This window comes from Echinops telfairi, unplaced genomic scaffold (genome assembly GCF_000313985.2).
Source record: "Echinops telfairi isolate 266 unplaced genomic scaffold, ASM31398v2 ScPeMD7_7469;HRSCAF=8507_0, whole genome shotgun sequence".
In the NCBI taxonomy this organism is placed as follows: Eukaryota; Metazoa; Chordata; class Mammalia; order Afrosoricida; family Tenrecidae; genus Echinops; species Echinops telfairi.
Window position 1 is genome coordinate 28,830,399 of NW_022111372.1, and position 15,114 is coordinate 28,845,512.

Consider the following 15,114-nt stretch of genomic DNA (forward strand, 5'->3'; position numbering starts at 1 on the left):
GCGGGGCTCCGCGGGCCTCCAGCACGGCCGGGTCTACTATGCCCGGAGCCGAGGCGCGATGAAGGAGAAGTCCAAGAATGCGGCCAAAACCAGGAGGGAGAAGGAAAATGGCGAGTTTTACGAGCTGGCCAAGCTGCTCCCGCTGCCATCGGCCATCACCTCGCAGCTGGACAAAGCGTCCATCATACGGCTCACAACGAGCTACCTGAAGATGCGCGCGGTCTTCCCCGAAGGTGAGGGGGCAGGTGGGGCGGCGGCCGGGAGCCGCGTCGAGCTGGGGGCCGCGGCCCGAGCGCTGAGCCGCAGATGCGGGTTAGCTCCCCCGAGGCCTGGGGGCAGAAGCGTCGCGGGGCGGTTCAGAGAAAGGGGCCGTGAAGGAGGCGGTGGCCCAGGTGACCAGGACGGAGAGGAGCGAACCAGGAGTTGTCCCAGGGACAGTTGATTCCCACCCTGGCATGTTTATCTGTTGTGATTTTGTTTGCTCTTCTTGCTGTATTTCCTTCTGTCCCTCTCTTGCTTTGCACCTTCTTTTCTTGAGCCTTCTTCCCCCCGGCCCCCTTTTAGTCCTTTTTCGTTATTTATTTTATTTCATCATTTCTTCAACTCTTCCTTTTAAGTTTCCTCCCGTCATTTGTTCTTTGGGTGGAGAGAAACACACTCACACCTTGGTCAGAGGTGAAGGACGCCAGCTGCTTACCGCTAGAAAGAAACTGGGTTCATGGGAGCCCCAGACCCAGCGTTCATCTAAACACTTGCTCAGGGTCCTAGGGTCAAGCCCCTCAAATGCCTCTTCTCTGGCAACCTCCTTCAGGCTGGTCACTGTTGGGCAGGATGCGAGAAACTGACTCAAAGGACCAAGACGGACTCCTATTGGCAGGTGGGCCTGAGGTCGGCTGTCTTTTTCTGGATCAGAAGTTTTACCAGGATTAGCAGTCATGGTGGGCAATGGTTGCTGAGAAGGTTTGATATTATGGGACTTGGGGCGGCCTGACAGGGCATAACTGCCCACACCAACCTTACAGGGATGCTGCTAATGGTGGCCACCAGACTGGGCAGCAGGTCTCAGAGAAGCTTGATCACCACAGCTTTAGCTTCTGGTGCCTGATGGTTCTGGTTCTGGGTTGAGCTCTTTCAGTGTGTTTCTCCCTCTGACCTGTGGAGTCCTGATGCTGCGCTGGGAAACTCGCTTGGGACCTGATTGGGCTCCCAGGCCAGGACACCCAGGCCCAGGAGCTGGGAGGGCTTCTGGGTAGAGCTGAGGCACTAGGGTATGGTGCAGACCTTAAAATGTCAGCGGCCGGTGCTCCTTGGCCTCAGTGGATCCTCTCCACGTCTAGGCATGCGACTGAACAAAGCCAAGAAGCCAGCCCTTTTGCATTGGGCCCCCTATATTAATCAGTGCGATACTTTCTATGAGCTGGACTTCCCACTGCCTCTCCAGTGGCGTGCAGGACAGGCAGGGAGCTCTGGGCAGCGGAGCCGGGCCTGGAGCTGCTACTTGGCCTTGCTAGTCTTCCCAGCGGAGACCCGCGACCTCCCGGCGCCCTTCTCAGAGGCAGGAGTCCTGGGCCTGCTCAGTGGAGCCGGCTTGGGTCCTTCCTTTTCAAACCCGGATCCATCGATCTGCTCCTTGCCCCAGCGCCTTAGCGGGGCAGATCAATCCCTGAACCACTGTGCTCGCCGGTGGTGACGGAGATTTCCCCAGTGCGCCAGACACCCACTGCCCTCTGCGCCGGGAGCAGTCGGCCCCCTGAAGCCATTATTTTGCCCACCCAAAGGAAGAAAGGAAAGAATCCTCTGTGGCTGTTGTTTCCGCGGAAATGAACATAGAATTGCGTTTTGTAAAGGCCGACTCTCCTTCCCACACGGGAAGAGGAGCTGCAGGAGGCTCCTAAAAAGGTTGGGGAGGAACCCGCACCGGGCACGGGTGTCCTCTTCTCTTTAGCTCCACCATCTGCCTAGGGATTAAAAACTCTTGAAGAAACAGGGAAAGGATTAACTGATTCGTTGCAGACTACTTAAAACAAACTTGAAATTAGAGGGGAGGTCCGCACACCGGGCTGGTGGGAAGCCCTTCGTTGTTGAGGGGTTTCCAGGACCGCCGTGGGAAGTGGCAGTGGTGGCCCACGGTGGAGCTGAGTCCTGTGTGGTTTCGCTCTTGGAAGCAGAGTGCTGGGGCGTTTGTGTTCAGAATTGTTTGGCTTGGAGCTGGTTGCGGGAGCAGGGACTAGGGCTTCTTAGGCAACTGGAGTTAGTTTGTCATGCCCGCACCCAGGTTAAGAGGGTGAGTGGGGTATCCGGCTGGGAGTCTGTGGTCTCCTAGACCCTCGGGGTCAACTCCTCAGGAAGGGAAGGACGCTGTTTGGGTCTCTGAGTTTGGCAAATGTCTCTGAACCTGTGGGGTCCGAGTGAGGAAAGGAGCCGAAGCTGGACACCGGGTTTTCCGGCCGCTCTGGGACCCAGGGCTCAGCGCGAGTGGCGGTTCCCGAATCCGTTTGAGGTGGAATGAGGCTTGTGAAGTCCGGAGCCCTGGGCTGGCCGAGGAAGGGCCTTTGAGGAAGAGCTCATATTTGTTCACCATTCGGGTAGCTCGGTGGGACCCAGGCCAGGAATCAGCTCTGGGATTGACTGAGCGTGTTCTTGGGAGATGCCAGTCTGCGTGCGTAGGGGAAGTGGCTGCGCCTTCAGGTCAGGATGAGACCTTGCTGGGCCACTGTGGTCAGAAGGGGGACAGCAGGGTGGTCTAGGGCGGCCAGACCTTCCCCGGCTTCCTGCTGCGAACGGGAGGAGCCATGTACAGGGGCCAAATGCGTCCCAGTGGTCCGCAGCCCCAGGCAAGCAGGGTCCCTGGGTCAAAAAGAATCCACGAGATAAATTCGAATTTTCAGAATCAGAAAATAAACCTCGGCCCCAAAGGACCACGGAGTCATCTGAGTAGCCCTTCACCCCAAGAGGAGGTGGGCCTTTTCCAAGCGCTCCCCCAGCAAAGACAAAGGGTCACGTAGTTGGAGAGGTGGTCTGCACCGCTCTGGTTCTCATCCTGCTGGGCGGCGTGGTCGTGAGGACCTTGAGCTTCCGTTTCTTTCTCGTGGGCTACCCGATCAGAAAGCAGACTGCCCGGATCCCGATCCCATCTGTTGCTAGTCCTAAGGCGACCACAGCGGAGCCAGACATCCGGCCTAGAATCCTGCCCCTATGGCTTCTCCCCACGGAGAAGGAGCCTTTCCTCAGACTCAGGAGGTGCACTCAATTTTTACAATGGATTCTGGTGCCCTCAATCTCGCTCCCTCCCTGGAGCTCCATTTCCTTGTCTATAAAATGGACCTGTTAGCAACTTCACCTCAGCAGAGGATTCCTGGAACCAAGCATAAGGAAGCACCATGCTGTCCAGATGGAAATGCAACTTCTTGTTCTCACTCTATCTGATCCTTTGGATTTCCCAGATGCTCAAATGGTGTGGGGGTGGGGTAGGTGCGGAATGTCATGTGGTGGACCTCTGGGATGTCTAAGCTGAAAGACCTGTGACTTTCTGGGCTGCCACTTTCCCGTCAATGGTGGGCTATGAATCGGATGAGGAAGAGAAAGGGGGAGGAAGGCTGGTTTTGGAAGATGAGTTTAGGATTTAATATGTTGGTGGGTGTTTCCTTGTGGAGAAGGTGGGTATAGACCACGGGTAAGGTCAAAGATTCTGGGAAGCTGGCATTTTGAAGGTAGGTCTCCCATTCTCCCAGTAGCTCAGCTGTCCATTCCTTCAGAGTGGGGTGGGGCACAAAGGCCAACCCCAGGGAGCCAGGGCTCTGGCACACAGAGTCCTATCCTTTCCAGCCCCTGGCACACTGGCACAGCGGACAGGTCCGGGTGATTTGAGGTCCTGGGAGTTTGAGAGAGAGGCTTACTAAGTCCCCTGGAGAAGGAGCCTTTCCTCAGACTCAGGACAGGTGGGCTGTGTCAAAGAAGAGAAAAGGATCACAATACTACAGTGACAGTCACTTAGAAGAGAAAGCTTCATCCATACACTTCCCAAAGAAACCGGATTCAAAGTGTCCAGTGACTGGAATTTCCTTCTGGGTTTAGATTCAGCTACACACACGGGCAAGTGCAATAAAACACTGTATGTAGAGGACTTGGGGAAAAAGAACTTGTGTAAACCAACATGGGTCACAGAACCTAAGCCTCTCTCTGTCTCAATCAATAACTATATTTACGAAACAGACGTATTCTTTATAATGATGTCGCTGTTTTACAATTCCATCCTTATCTCAACTCTGCTGTCTAGTCTGAAGGCCGCCACTCCTTAGGAAGAGCCTGTAAACGGTCGGAGGCAAGGAGCACGGTGCCCCTCAAATCACTGCACCTCACCCCCTCACGCACGCCCCAAACCCGGCGCTGAGCCTGGGCCGCCACCTGGCATGGCGGGGCTGCGAGGAAGAAGCCTCCGGGCTTTGCTGATGGATGCCGCGCCTGGTAGCCCGCCGGCAGGGACTGTTCCCAGCGCCACCTTCCAAAGCCGAGGCCCTGGGAGCTGCCGCCGCACTCTGCCCCCTCCAGATCGTGGGGGTCCCTCCCAGGGCGCCGCTCAGTACCTCCTTCGAGCCCCTTCCAGTTTGGAAAGGGGGCTCACGGGAGGACCTTCTAAGGGAAATGGAAGGATTGGGGGCTAGCCGAGAGGAGCCAGAGTCCAGGGAGGGCCCAATGGTGGCGGTGTGACAATTTACTATGCTCTTGGGCGGGCAGAGGCTTCTTTGAGCCTAAAACCCTGGACTCTCCTCTAGCCGAGGGCAACCCCTGAGCTCCCACCCCACTCTCGCCCGCTTCCCGACTGCGCCTACTCCCTGCCCTGGCGGGTGGTTGCGCTCCGAACTGTCTCGTAAATGCCTCTTGGGCGACTCGCCTTGGAGATTCGCGGGGCGGGCTACACTGATGTCCCCGCGGGCGCCGTGGTAGACCAGGGGTGGGCCGAGCTGCCATTCTCTGTCCCCTGCCCCATACCCACACCTATACACCCTTGTAACTTTGGGAGTGGCTAGAATGTAGTAAGAACCTGGTGCCCTACAATGACCCAGATGCGCAGGGGGCTGGCAGGGGGTGCTGGTCGCAGCAGAGGTGCTAGGTGAGCTGGATGCTGGAGGGTAGCGTCCCAGTGAGCCCGCGAGACCAGAGAAGGCTGGAAGATGGAGAGGGCAGAGCTGATCTCTCGGCTTAGCTACCTTAAGAGGTAGCGCGTTGTTCCACCAGCCGGAAGAGTCAGACACCATAGCCATCCAGTAGATTTAGACTCAAGGCAACCTCTTGCGTGCAGAGCAGAACTGGGACTTCGACTTCTGGGAAGCAGGTCACCAGACCTTTCTCCCCACACTTCTCTGGGTAGGGGACTTAGTAGTCCAGGAAGGGCATACAATCTCCCAACAGGGCCATTTTCGAGGTGAGGACCTGGGACAGCCCAGAATGGCCCAGGGTGCATGCGCAGGAGGAGAAGCCCCTCCAGGCCCTGCTCTGGAATTCTTCATAGCCCTTAGGTCCACTCTTCCACCGAGGGTGGCAGGCCCAGGTGCTTCCATGTAGTTAGCCCCTTAATTTGGAGCCTTGGAAGCGTGGTGGATTAGGCGTTGGGCTGCTAACCACAAGCTTGAAGGTTCCAACCCAAATCCACCAGCCCAGCTGAGGGAGAAGAATGAGTCTGTGCCCCTACTTAAAGATGCAGCCCCGGAAACCCCAGACGGGGTTGTGCTAGGCAGTGAGTTTGGTTTTTAGCAAGATCCAGGGGAGGATTGTTTGTCACCCTGTTAGACCCTTCAGCTGCCCCTCCAAGAAGTGAGACAACAGCTGTCTGTCTGTCCACCCCAGGTGTTGTTGCTGAATTCCAGGCCCTTCCCTGAGTTCATACAAGGAATAAAGTGAACCGCCTCCTCCAAACCTCAACTTCAATGCTCCTGCATCTCAGAGGGGCCCCATTTCCACAGGGAGAGAACCCTTCCCTCCAACTTCTCTTTTTCCTCCCAACCCCTCTTAGGTATGTGCTCCCATGTTTATAGTCTGTCACCTGCTTCTGGAGGGAGGGGTCAGTGACTGCACCAAGGCTGGCAAGAGGCCTTAGTGCAATGATCACCCTAGAGCTGTTTGTTCATTAAACGCTGCTGCAGAAGAGGTACACTTTTTAGGTGGGTGAGGATGGTGGGGGCAGGCAGTGGCCTCCTGCTAGGAGGGCTGCCCACCGAGCTGCTAATCCCAAAGCCAGCAGTTTGAAACCACCAGCTGCTCTGCTTGGAAGACAGGCTTGCTAGTCCCATAAACAGTTACTGTAGTCTCAGAAACCCACAGGGGCAGTTCTACCCTGTCCTGCAAGGTTGCTAGCAGTGATAGCAGTGAGTTTGGTTTGGGTTGGGTTGGCGACTCTGGGTACCAAGGTGCAGTATGGCAGTAGCAGAAGGGGGTGCTTCATAGTCCAGGGAGCAAAGGTGGAGCATGTGGGCTTTCCCTTTGTCCCACTACAACTTTCAGCAATTAGGCCCTCCTGGACCCCCAGGAGCTTGGGGTCAGGGTGGCTGCATACAGAGAACTCAACCCCGGGCCAGACTTGGGTTGCCCAGCTGCTTCCAGGCTCTGGTGAAGCAGGCCACCAGCAGTTAATAACCTAGGACAAGCTTAGTCCCGTTTTTTTTAAATCTCCATCCATCAATTTTCAACGCAAATTCCTTGCTGCTCACAAAGACAGACCACGGGCTAGAATGTGTGTGTGTGTGTGTGTGTGTGTGTATTTACACTCTTTGCCTTCTTTAGCTTCTGTGGTTCAGCCCCAAATAGATTTTTATGGGCGGAGTGATAGGCCTGGGCCACAGTGGTTTCTGAAGGCAGTGCAGTGGCCTCAGGTGAGGGGGGCGGGGGTGTAATAGGACTGATGAGGTGTGTTTGGAGAAAAGCCTCACCACCACACCCTAACTGCCACCTCCAGCCACACATCACACCCACTATAGGCTTTGGGACCAAAGCTCCTGCTAAGCGTCAGAAAGTTCTAGAAAATAATCACATTGTTATATAAGAAAACAGGCTGTCATGAAATAGCCAAGTCTTCTAATTATCTGGAAAATTCCCGTGTGTGTTTGTTTTCCACGCGTGAAATCAGAGGCTGGGGAGGCTACTCCGGGGCTCACCCATACTGAGTATCCATTTTTAGAAATAGGAACCCTTGGGTCTTTACTAAATTCTCCCTCCACTTAAATCCTTGGCATGCCTCAGGGGCTTGTAAATCTTGGTTCCTTCCATTTCTGGTCATTCGAGGGGGAAAACAGCCACTTTTGGCCCATGCCTGGGTGCCCCACAGACAGGCGCCAATGTCTCCCTGTCAGGACCACTCAGGAAACCCCCGAGGGCCTGATTTCTGGGGACTAAAGAGACACTTTCAGTCCTATGGTAGAGGTTCAAGGGAACCGAGGGCCATATTTGCGTTGGGATTCTATTTGGGGGATGGGGATATTTCAAAATTAGCCGCTACCGTTGGCTTCCAGTTGGGGGGAACTAGGCAAACCCCTATCACCTGGGGAAATTAAAGGCCATCCTGCCTTTTTTTAATGGCCAGTTTGCCCAGAGGGCTCTTTGGCCATCTCAGTCAGGTTCTGGCTTCCAGACTGCCTGTAGGGATTATGGGGGAGTCACCAGCTGCCCGCACAGTGATTCCTGGGTTCGGGGGTGTGGGGGTGTGGGGTGGGGATAGCCCACTGTTTCCCACTTGCACTGGGCTTACAGGCCCCGGGATGGGCGCTGCTTTCCGGTGACTAGAACTCTTTGGCCCCTCCTTATCCTCTTTGCGATGCCTGCTCGTAGTTCCTAGGGGTACAAGCTGGTGGCCCCACAGCAACTCTGCAGAACTGCCTGCAGTGGGCACCCTCTTTGACCCAGAGCTGGGCTGCAGAGGGAGAGAGTGGGGCACAGGCAGAGACAGACGACTTTCACACTTTGCCAGCTCATGGCAGCGGCTGGAGAGGGGGTTCTAAATGAAGGGTCTGCAGCCCAGGCCTCCAGCCAAAGGATGGGGAGCAAATGGATGTCGCCCCTGCTAACACTTAGAATTGTCACCTCACCTGCTTTCCTGCCAGGTCTCTGGTGTCATCACCACTGAGTGCCCAGGACTCAGGGCTAGGGTGCAGGTGCTGGGCAGGGTTGCCTTGTGACCGCAGGTGTACTCTGTGACACTGGTAGTCTGAGAGAAGTGGTGGGAAGGGGCAAGAGACAGTGAAAACAGGGGTCCCTGAAACTCACAGCCAATGAGCCATTCCAGCTCATAATCACTCTGTAGGACAGAGCAGAGCTGCCCCTATGGGTTTGGAAACTGTAATTCTTTATGGAAGTAGAAAGCCTTGTCTTTCTGCCAAGGAGTGGATATTGGTTTAGAACTGCTGACCTTGAGATTAGCAGCTCCACTCATCACCCATGATGCCACCAGGGCTCCTTGGAGGCAGTGAGCAGCGAAGCAGCGACACACCCTCCCAGTGGCTGTTGAGATGATGCACAGGGCCCACTCTCTCAGACCCAGCCACGACCCAGGTTGGGGTGCGTGCTTTGAGTATGCCTAGGGGAAGCTCCCAGAAAAGCCTTCCCACAGCGGGATCTGTGAGGCTGGAGGGGTCTCACTGCCACCGGGCATCTGCGAGGACTTAGGAAGGAAACCCAAAGAATTGTATGAAGATCACACACACACAAGTTTGTGAGGTGGGAAATAGAATTGGAAATTTGGGGGAATGCCATTCAGGGACTGTTGTCTCCTAGAAGGGAGGAGAGGAGGTGTACCTGGAGGGATGGGGTGGGGGGGGCACTTCTTTCTCTGAGGAAAGGGAGAGTTGCAGATGGCTTGAAGAGGGAGGGACTACCTTTAGGGGAATATTTACGGTCAAATCGATACCCCTGTTTGGCTAGAGGTTGGCGGGTTTGAAAGCAGATTAAATTACATAGTGGTGTTTGAAATGAAACAGCAATTTCAGAATGTGGAAGATGCGGGCGAACCTGGCACGGTGCGCGCCCGGACCCTTCCTTTCGCCGCCCGCCCTCTTCTTTTGGGGCCCCGCGGCCATGGCGAGAGCTCTGCCGACAGGTGGCTGGGAGGCTCTTGGGGCCAGGCAGGCGCAGGCGGGCTCAGGGTGCCCAGAGTCTCGCCAGGGCGCCGTCACTCACTCGTTTGCTTTATTTCCCTGTCCAGGTTTGGGAGACGCGTGGGGACAGCCGAGCCGCACCGGGCCCCTGGACAGCGTGGCCAAGGAGCTGGGATCACACTTGTTGCAGGTAGAGCCGCTGTGCCCGCGAGGAGCGTCGCAGTCCGTGCGCCCGGGCTGAGTGGCCCTGCGACCCTGCCAGGGGCTTCAAGGTGGCCATCCCCTGGAAGCGCGGGGCAGGTCCCTAGGCCGTGCTGAAGCCGCTGGCAGCGGGCGGGCGCTGTCAGCCCCGCGGGGTGCGTGTGGCCCAGCGCCTGGGAAGCTGGAGTGGGGACGAGGATTGTACGTGGGCTGACCACCCATCTGCGCCCCGTCCTCCCACCTCACCTGCCAATGGATCCACGGGGTGCCCAGCGCGCCATCCAGCCCTTCCCCAGGCCCTTTGCTCCGCACCCATTTTCAGAGCGCTCACCCCACTAGACACAGCGGGACGGTGGAGAATAGAAAAATAACCGTCGGCATTGACTGCGTTTGCCTCCGGGCGACTAAACCGTGTTGTAGTATTGCGATTCACCACCCCATCTGCAGTAGGTTCAATTTGTAGAGCCATTTCTCCCCTGCCCCCCCAGCCTGGATTTTAGGCACAGAGAGGTCACACAACTTGCCAAGGTCACACAGCAAGTGGCGGGAGGCCAGGTTCCATCCCAAATATGCCCCGCACGGCGTGGCCTCAGGAGTGGCGGTGGCTTGCGCGGCCCTGGTTGCGCTTGAGCCAGCCGCTCAGCGACCTGGCCGGCCTGCTCCCTGGACTCCAAGGCCACGCGGAGGGAGGTGACCTGGCCACAGGGCTCTGCGGTTCAGGCCGGCTCCCGGGCGCGAGACCTGCCGCTGCCAGGGCGGCGGCTGGCGCTAGGTGGAGGCAGCACGGCCTCGGGTCCCAGAATCTTTCAAACGCCCTTTACAGAAACGCATCAACGACCCGATTCATTCCCCCCTCCCCTCATTTGTCTCTGCCATCGGAAAACTGCCTTCCGAGGGCTGGTCGGCATTCCCTCGCTCTGTTTCGTGTTTTCTTTGCAGAGAAAAGCCAAACCGTGGGCTGGGCCACGTCGTGACTTGGGTCAGCGATCAGCCATCGGCTTCACATTTTGCAAAAGGAGATATTTTAATAACGCTGCCCCCCCCCGCCCCCGCCCCGGGCCGCGTGTGATTGATTGTAAGCGTGCGTGCGCCCGGCGCGCGGAGATCGGGATGTTTTACAACCGGGCGCGGCGGCCCGCGCGCCTCCCGCTTCCAGCCCCCGAGCGCGCGCCGTATTTTGCGTTATTTCATCCTCCTCCATATTATAAGTGACACTAATATCGGGGACGACTAAGTGCCGGAGGACGCCAGTGAAAACCCGGCGAGCCAAGTCAACAGCGGCCCTTCCCACCGTCCGCCTCTTTAATTAATTCCGGAGTGGCGGCGGCCGGCGGGGCCCTTGGCTGGGATTACACAGGCCGGCGACGCGGGGCAGGCATGCCCAGCCTTTTTCATGAAGGATCTGACTTTTTAAGCGACTGCTGGCAACTTGGAGCGTTTCCTTATTAGTGTGTTCTCCCTCTTACTCGTTCTAGAGATGGCTGCTTGTCAAATGCCATTTTCAAGAAATGCGTCTCCTTAAAGGATGTGGGAGTTAGTGGAGTATAAACCTTTAGAGGCTGTGCAGCTTGGAGTTCTGAAATGCCAACGATTTGCTTGGGAATGGCTTTCCTCTTTTTAGCTGAGTTAGAAACTTGAATGCAATCAAGATGCAGATTTCAGCCCAGGGGATGGTAAAAATAGTTTAGTTTTCAAAAGAATGCCTCGAACTGTATTTGAGACATCAGCATGTAAGACTATCTTTTTAAGTTCACTACTACTACTACATTCTTTTTTTTAGGCTCCCCCCTCCCCCACATAAAAGGGGAATATAGAAAAACCAAAGGTAATCTGGTTTCAATTACATGCTGTAAAAATAGAATTTGTGGCCAGAAATTAATCTGGAATTTTTTTATGGGGCAACATTGTGGGTTATACCCGTCTTCCCCAACTTTATTGCTTTTCTTTGGTTCTGGGTCTAAAATATGAATGGGTAAATAAAATGCCGTTTTGTTTTTCATATGTAATTTCATCTTTTTAATCCCTGCCACACATAAATATAATCATTTCCTTTTTATTTGTTTTAATTACCTACTATAATTTTTTTTGTGGGGGGAGGGCTACCCAGCTCAGGCAAAAATTCAAATACTGTTTGGCAGGTTTACTTTTTCAGCCATGGATCCTTTTTCTCCCAGGATTTTATGAAGATTATTTGATTGCTTGAAAATCCTAAGCAATTAATTTGGTAGACATAGTCTGCTAAAATAGCTGAGTATTTTGTTTTACTTTCTGGGGAGCGATATTTCTGGGGAATGGAATTTATCATTCAAATGGTACTTAGGGGTAACTAGAAAATTGTGGCAAATAAAACATGCCCTAGTGGTATCAACGACCGCCAATTATGACATAAAATTGTCTATATAGTGGTAGATTTTCCCCGAAGTACCAGAGAATTCCGGATTTGTGTTAAGTGCTCAAATAGCGCCAAAGCTACTACATTTAAACTGAGTATGATAGGAATTCTCTAATGTTTTGCAAGATTGTGTGTGTGTGTGTGTGTGTGTGTGTGTGTGGTGGGTGTGAGATTGTTTTTAAACTCTTTAAAAGCATTTGAGAACGTGGCCTGGGACCTAAACCTGGAGTACTGTTAACTATAGCCCTCCTTCAGGGCTCTGCTCCTGCATTCAACGAAAAAGTGTTGGTAGTCACTCTTTTTGTGTTCTTCCACCCCAGAACCCATGCAACGATGAACTTTGACTCCTAAGGACTGATCTTACCCCCAATCTTTCTCTTTTGCAGACCTTGGACGGATTTGTTTTTGTGGTAGCGTCCGATGGCAAAATCATGTATATCTCAGAAACAGCTTCCGTGCACTTAGGCTTGTCCCAGGTAGGTATTGCCTAGTTTTACTTACAAGGTTACACTCACTGTTCCCAGATCTTGACCGCCTGACCCAATTTGAAACCCAGTCTGCCTTCAGACTTCGGGCTGAGGCTGCTTTTGTGCTGAGCATAATCCAACCTTGCAAAATCATGTTCTTAGGGCATCCTGCGGGGCTTTTCTTCTTTGCGTTACTTTTTACTTTCTCTTTCCTTTGAGGTTAATGACCAGTGTATCTTTACAACAGCCAGCCTGGGCCTCAGATTCCGTCTGATAACCCGCTTTTGCTGCTTACCCGGTAATGCTATCTGCAGCTCAAAAGCGCTTCACAAAGGGAGGTTTTCCGCCCTGGCTCGCTGACCTGCACGTGGTATTGTGAGTCGCTGTATTGTGAGAGTAGAGGGAAGCTGATGTAGGACATGGGCTTTATGCAGAGAAAAGCAGGGGGAGGGGTGGGGAGCTAGATTTATGAGTGTTCATGTGGCATTCATGGTGATTTTTCCTGAGTTTTTCCAGCTCAGTGGTTGTTTCAGTAAAGCATTTTATATGCTTGTGATAGAAACTCATAAAACTCAAGTTTACTACTGTTTTGCACAGCAAGGTCCTGGTTCCTTTAGAACATTTAAGTATTCCTGACTCTCCCCCTCCCCCGCCCCCTCCCCCCCAAAGTGCAGAACAACCTTTGGGACAGAGGGTCCGTAAGCCCCTGGAGGAAAGAAGTCTTCTCAGCTTTGTCTAACCCCAGTGCTTCTGTCTGTCCGGGGTTTGGTGGGCCATTTGGCTGCTCTCTGGGCCCGAGGTGTGTGGGGATCCTGCTCCTGACTTAGACCAGGCTTCTGCAGGCACTATTTTTACACAGATGGGAGTTACTTCTTTAGACTGTGAGCTGTGTAAATCAGAGTGCCTCTTTAGCACAACGAAGACACACGAGAGTTAATTGTAGATAAAAAGGAACTCCCGTGAGATATATGAGTAATCAGTATCTCTCCCCTATCCTGACGTGGCTAAGCCAAGGAAAACATGCCAATTCATGTGGCTTGGATTTTCTCACTTGGAGAACAGAAATGACCAAATTTGGAAACTTGTATAGGGTATAGTCCTTTTATTTATTTCTGCCAAAACGTTTTAAAAACTTGCCGTGGGTTGACAAACTTCTCCCCCTATGTCCAGATGGGGTTGTGTGCTTACAGTTCTTATGAAAACCATAACAAGTCAATTACACATTAAAATTACACCCCCCTCCAAACACACACTTCTTTTCCCATTCTTGTATCTAACCAGATCTCCTAAACAAAGTTTACTTACTACTTGGTTCTTGGACATAGCTACCAGGTGAGATTAGTATGCTTGTAAAATGGGAGATACTATTGGGAATATGCATACATTTCCAGGTTATAATGATGGGTCAAACACATTATCACGGCTTAAATTTCCATTTTTCTCTCCTTAGGATGTAGACGTACTTAGGGCCCTGGTTGTTCCATGGAGCTCCGATGGCACAGTGGTTCAGTGCCTGGATGCTAATCTAAAAGTCGGGCATTTGAAACCAACAGCCATTAGGGAGAAAGATGTGGCAGTCCACTTCTGTGAAGATGGACAGCCTTGGGAATCATACGGGGTCTTCCTGAGTTGGAATGGGTGTGGTTTGGGGATTTGGTAGTTGTACCCAGCCGGATTCCTACTTCTGATTTGATCTGTGGCCCAGTGACTTTGATCAGGTTACTTACCTTTTTCAATGGTAAGTTATATAATGGTTGGTAATCTTGTAATAATACATCACAAGCATGTTATACATTTTTAAGTGTAAGTAAAAAGGTTTGAAAATAGGTAAAGTCACCATAATTGAATATTAAGGTTAGCTCTACGCTTCCTAACATGTTAGCAAAAAGAAAGAAATGTGTTCAGTTATGTAGTTTTTATTATATGACAGATCAGGTGTTTACCCTTCGTGAACAATAATTTAAAGGAGAAAAACAATGCCCACTCTGCCTATCTTTCAGGATTATGGTTAAAAACAAAATAAAACCCACAAACTGTTTGGTCATTTGGAGTGTCCTTTACATCACGAGAAGTCCTGATACCACAGTGGGTTATGCATTGGGTTGCTAACTGAAAGGTTGGCGGTTCAAAACCATCAGCTGCTTTGCAGGAGAAAGGAGGCCTCCGCTCATCTAAAGATTGGCAACCTTGGAAGCCCACAGAGGCAGTTCTCATCTGCCCTCTCAGACATTATGCAGTGAAATCAGTTGGAGGGCAGTGCTCTGGAGTTTGTTTCAGTGCATCATAAAACCTACGCACAACCCAGACTATCCTGTCCACTCAGCGAGCTGGCCAATCATCTCTCTCTTCCAGCTTACAGCGCTCTCTCCCAATGAGTTCTCTCTTTTGAGTGGCTACAGTTGGACTGCTAGCCACAAGGTCAGCAGTTCGAAGCCACCAGCAGCATTTAGGGGGAAGACAGGGTTTTCTACTCCCATAACGAGTTGCAGTCTTGGAAACCCATAGGGGCAGTTCTGCTCTGTCCTATAGAGTCACTATGAGTTGGAATCGACTTGGTGGCAATGAATTTGGCGTTTGGTTTGTGTGCAAAACAGAATTCCTTGTCAATGAACACTAATTTAAGAATGACCAAAATATCTAAAACCTGACAAACATACCTCATGCTCACAAGTAATTCCCCAGAAGGAAGTCTAGGCAGCATCAAAAAGAAACGTATTAGATTTCTTTTTTTGGTAGAATGCAGAAAGAAAATCTGTTACCGTAATGTCACAGGGCTAGTTCCATACTGCCATTGTCTAAGAGTTGTAGCGGGAACTCTTGTCCACGGGTCACCAGTACAATCGATTACAAGAAAGATCAGTCAAACCGAGGGACTGTACAGAGCAAGAGATGTGTTCTTATTCCTTGGTGGGACTGCCTTCGCCTCAGTCAGCAGCCCCAGAAACAGTGCAAAGCAGTCTCCAGCCTCGTGTCA

The 15,114-nt window shown here is 52.6% G+C and overlaps 1 protein-coding gene across 1 annotated transcript in view; it reads left to right on the plus strand.

Moving 5' to 3' along the window:
* The first annotated feature begins 58 nt into the window (after window positions 1-58).
* Window positions 59-15,114, plus strand: part of SIM2 (SIM bHLH transcription factor 2) — a 56,380-nt gene continuing 41,324 nt past the window's right edge. The window contains exons 1-3 of the mRNA XM_045284532.1: window positions 59-233; window positions 9,188-9,270; window positions 12,060-12,149. Of these exons, the coding sequence (XP_045140467.1) occupies window positions 59-233; window positions 9,188-9,270; window positions 12,060-12,149 (348 nt within the window). The remainder of the gene's footprint in view (window positions 234-9,187; window positions 9,271-12,059; window positions 12,150-15,114) is intronic.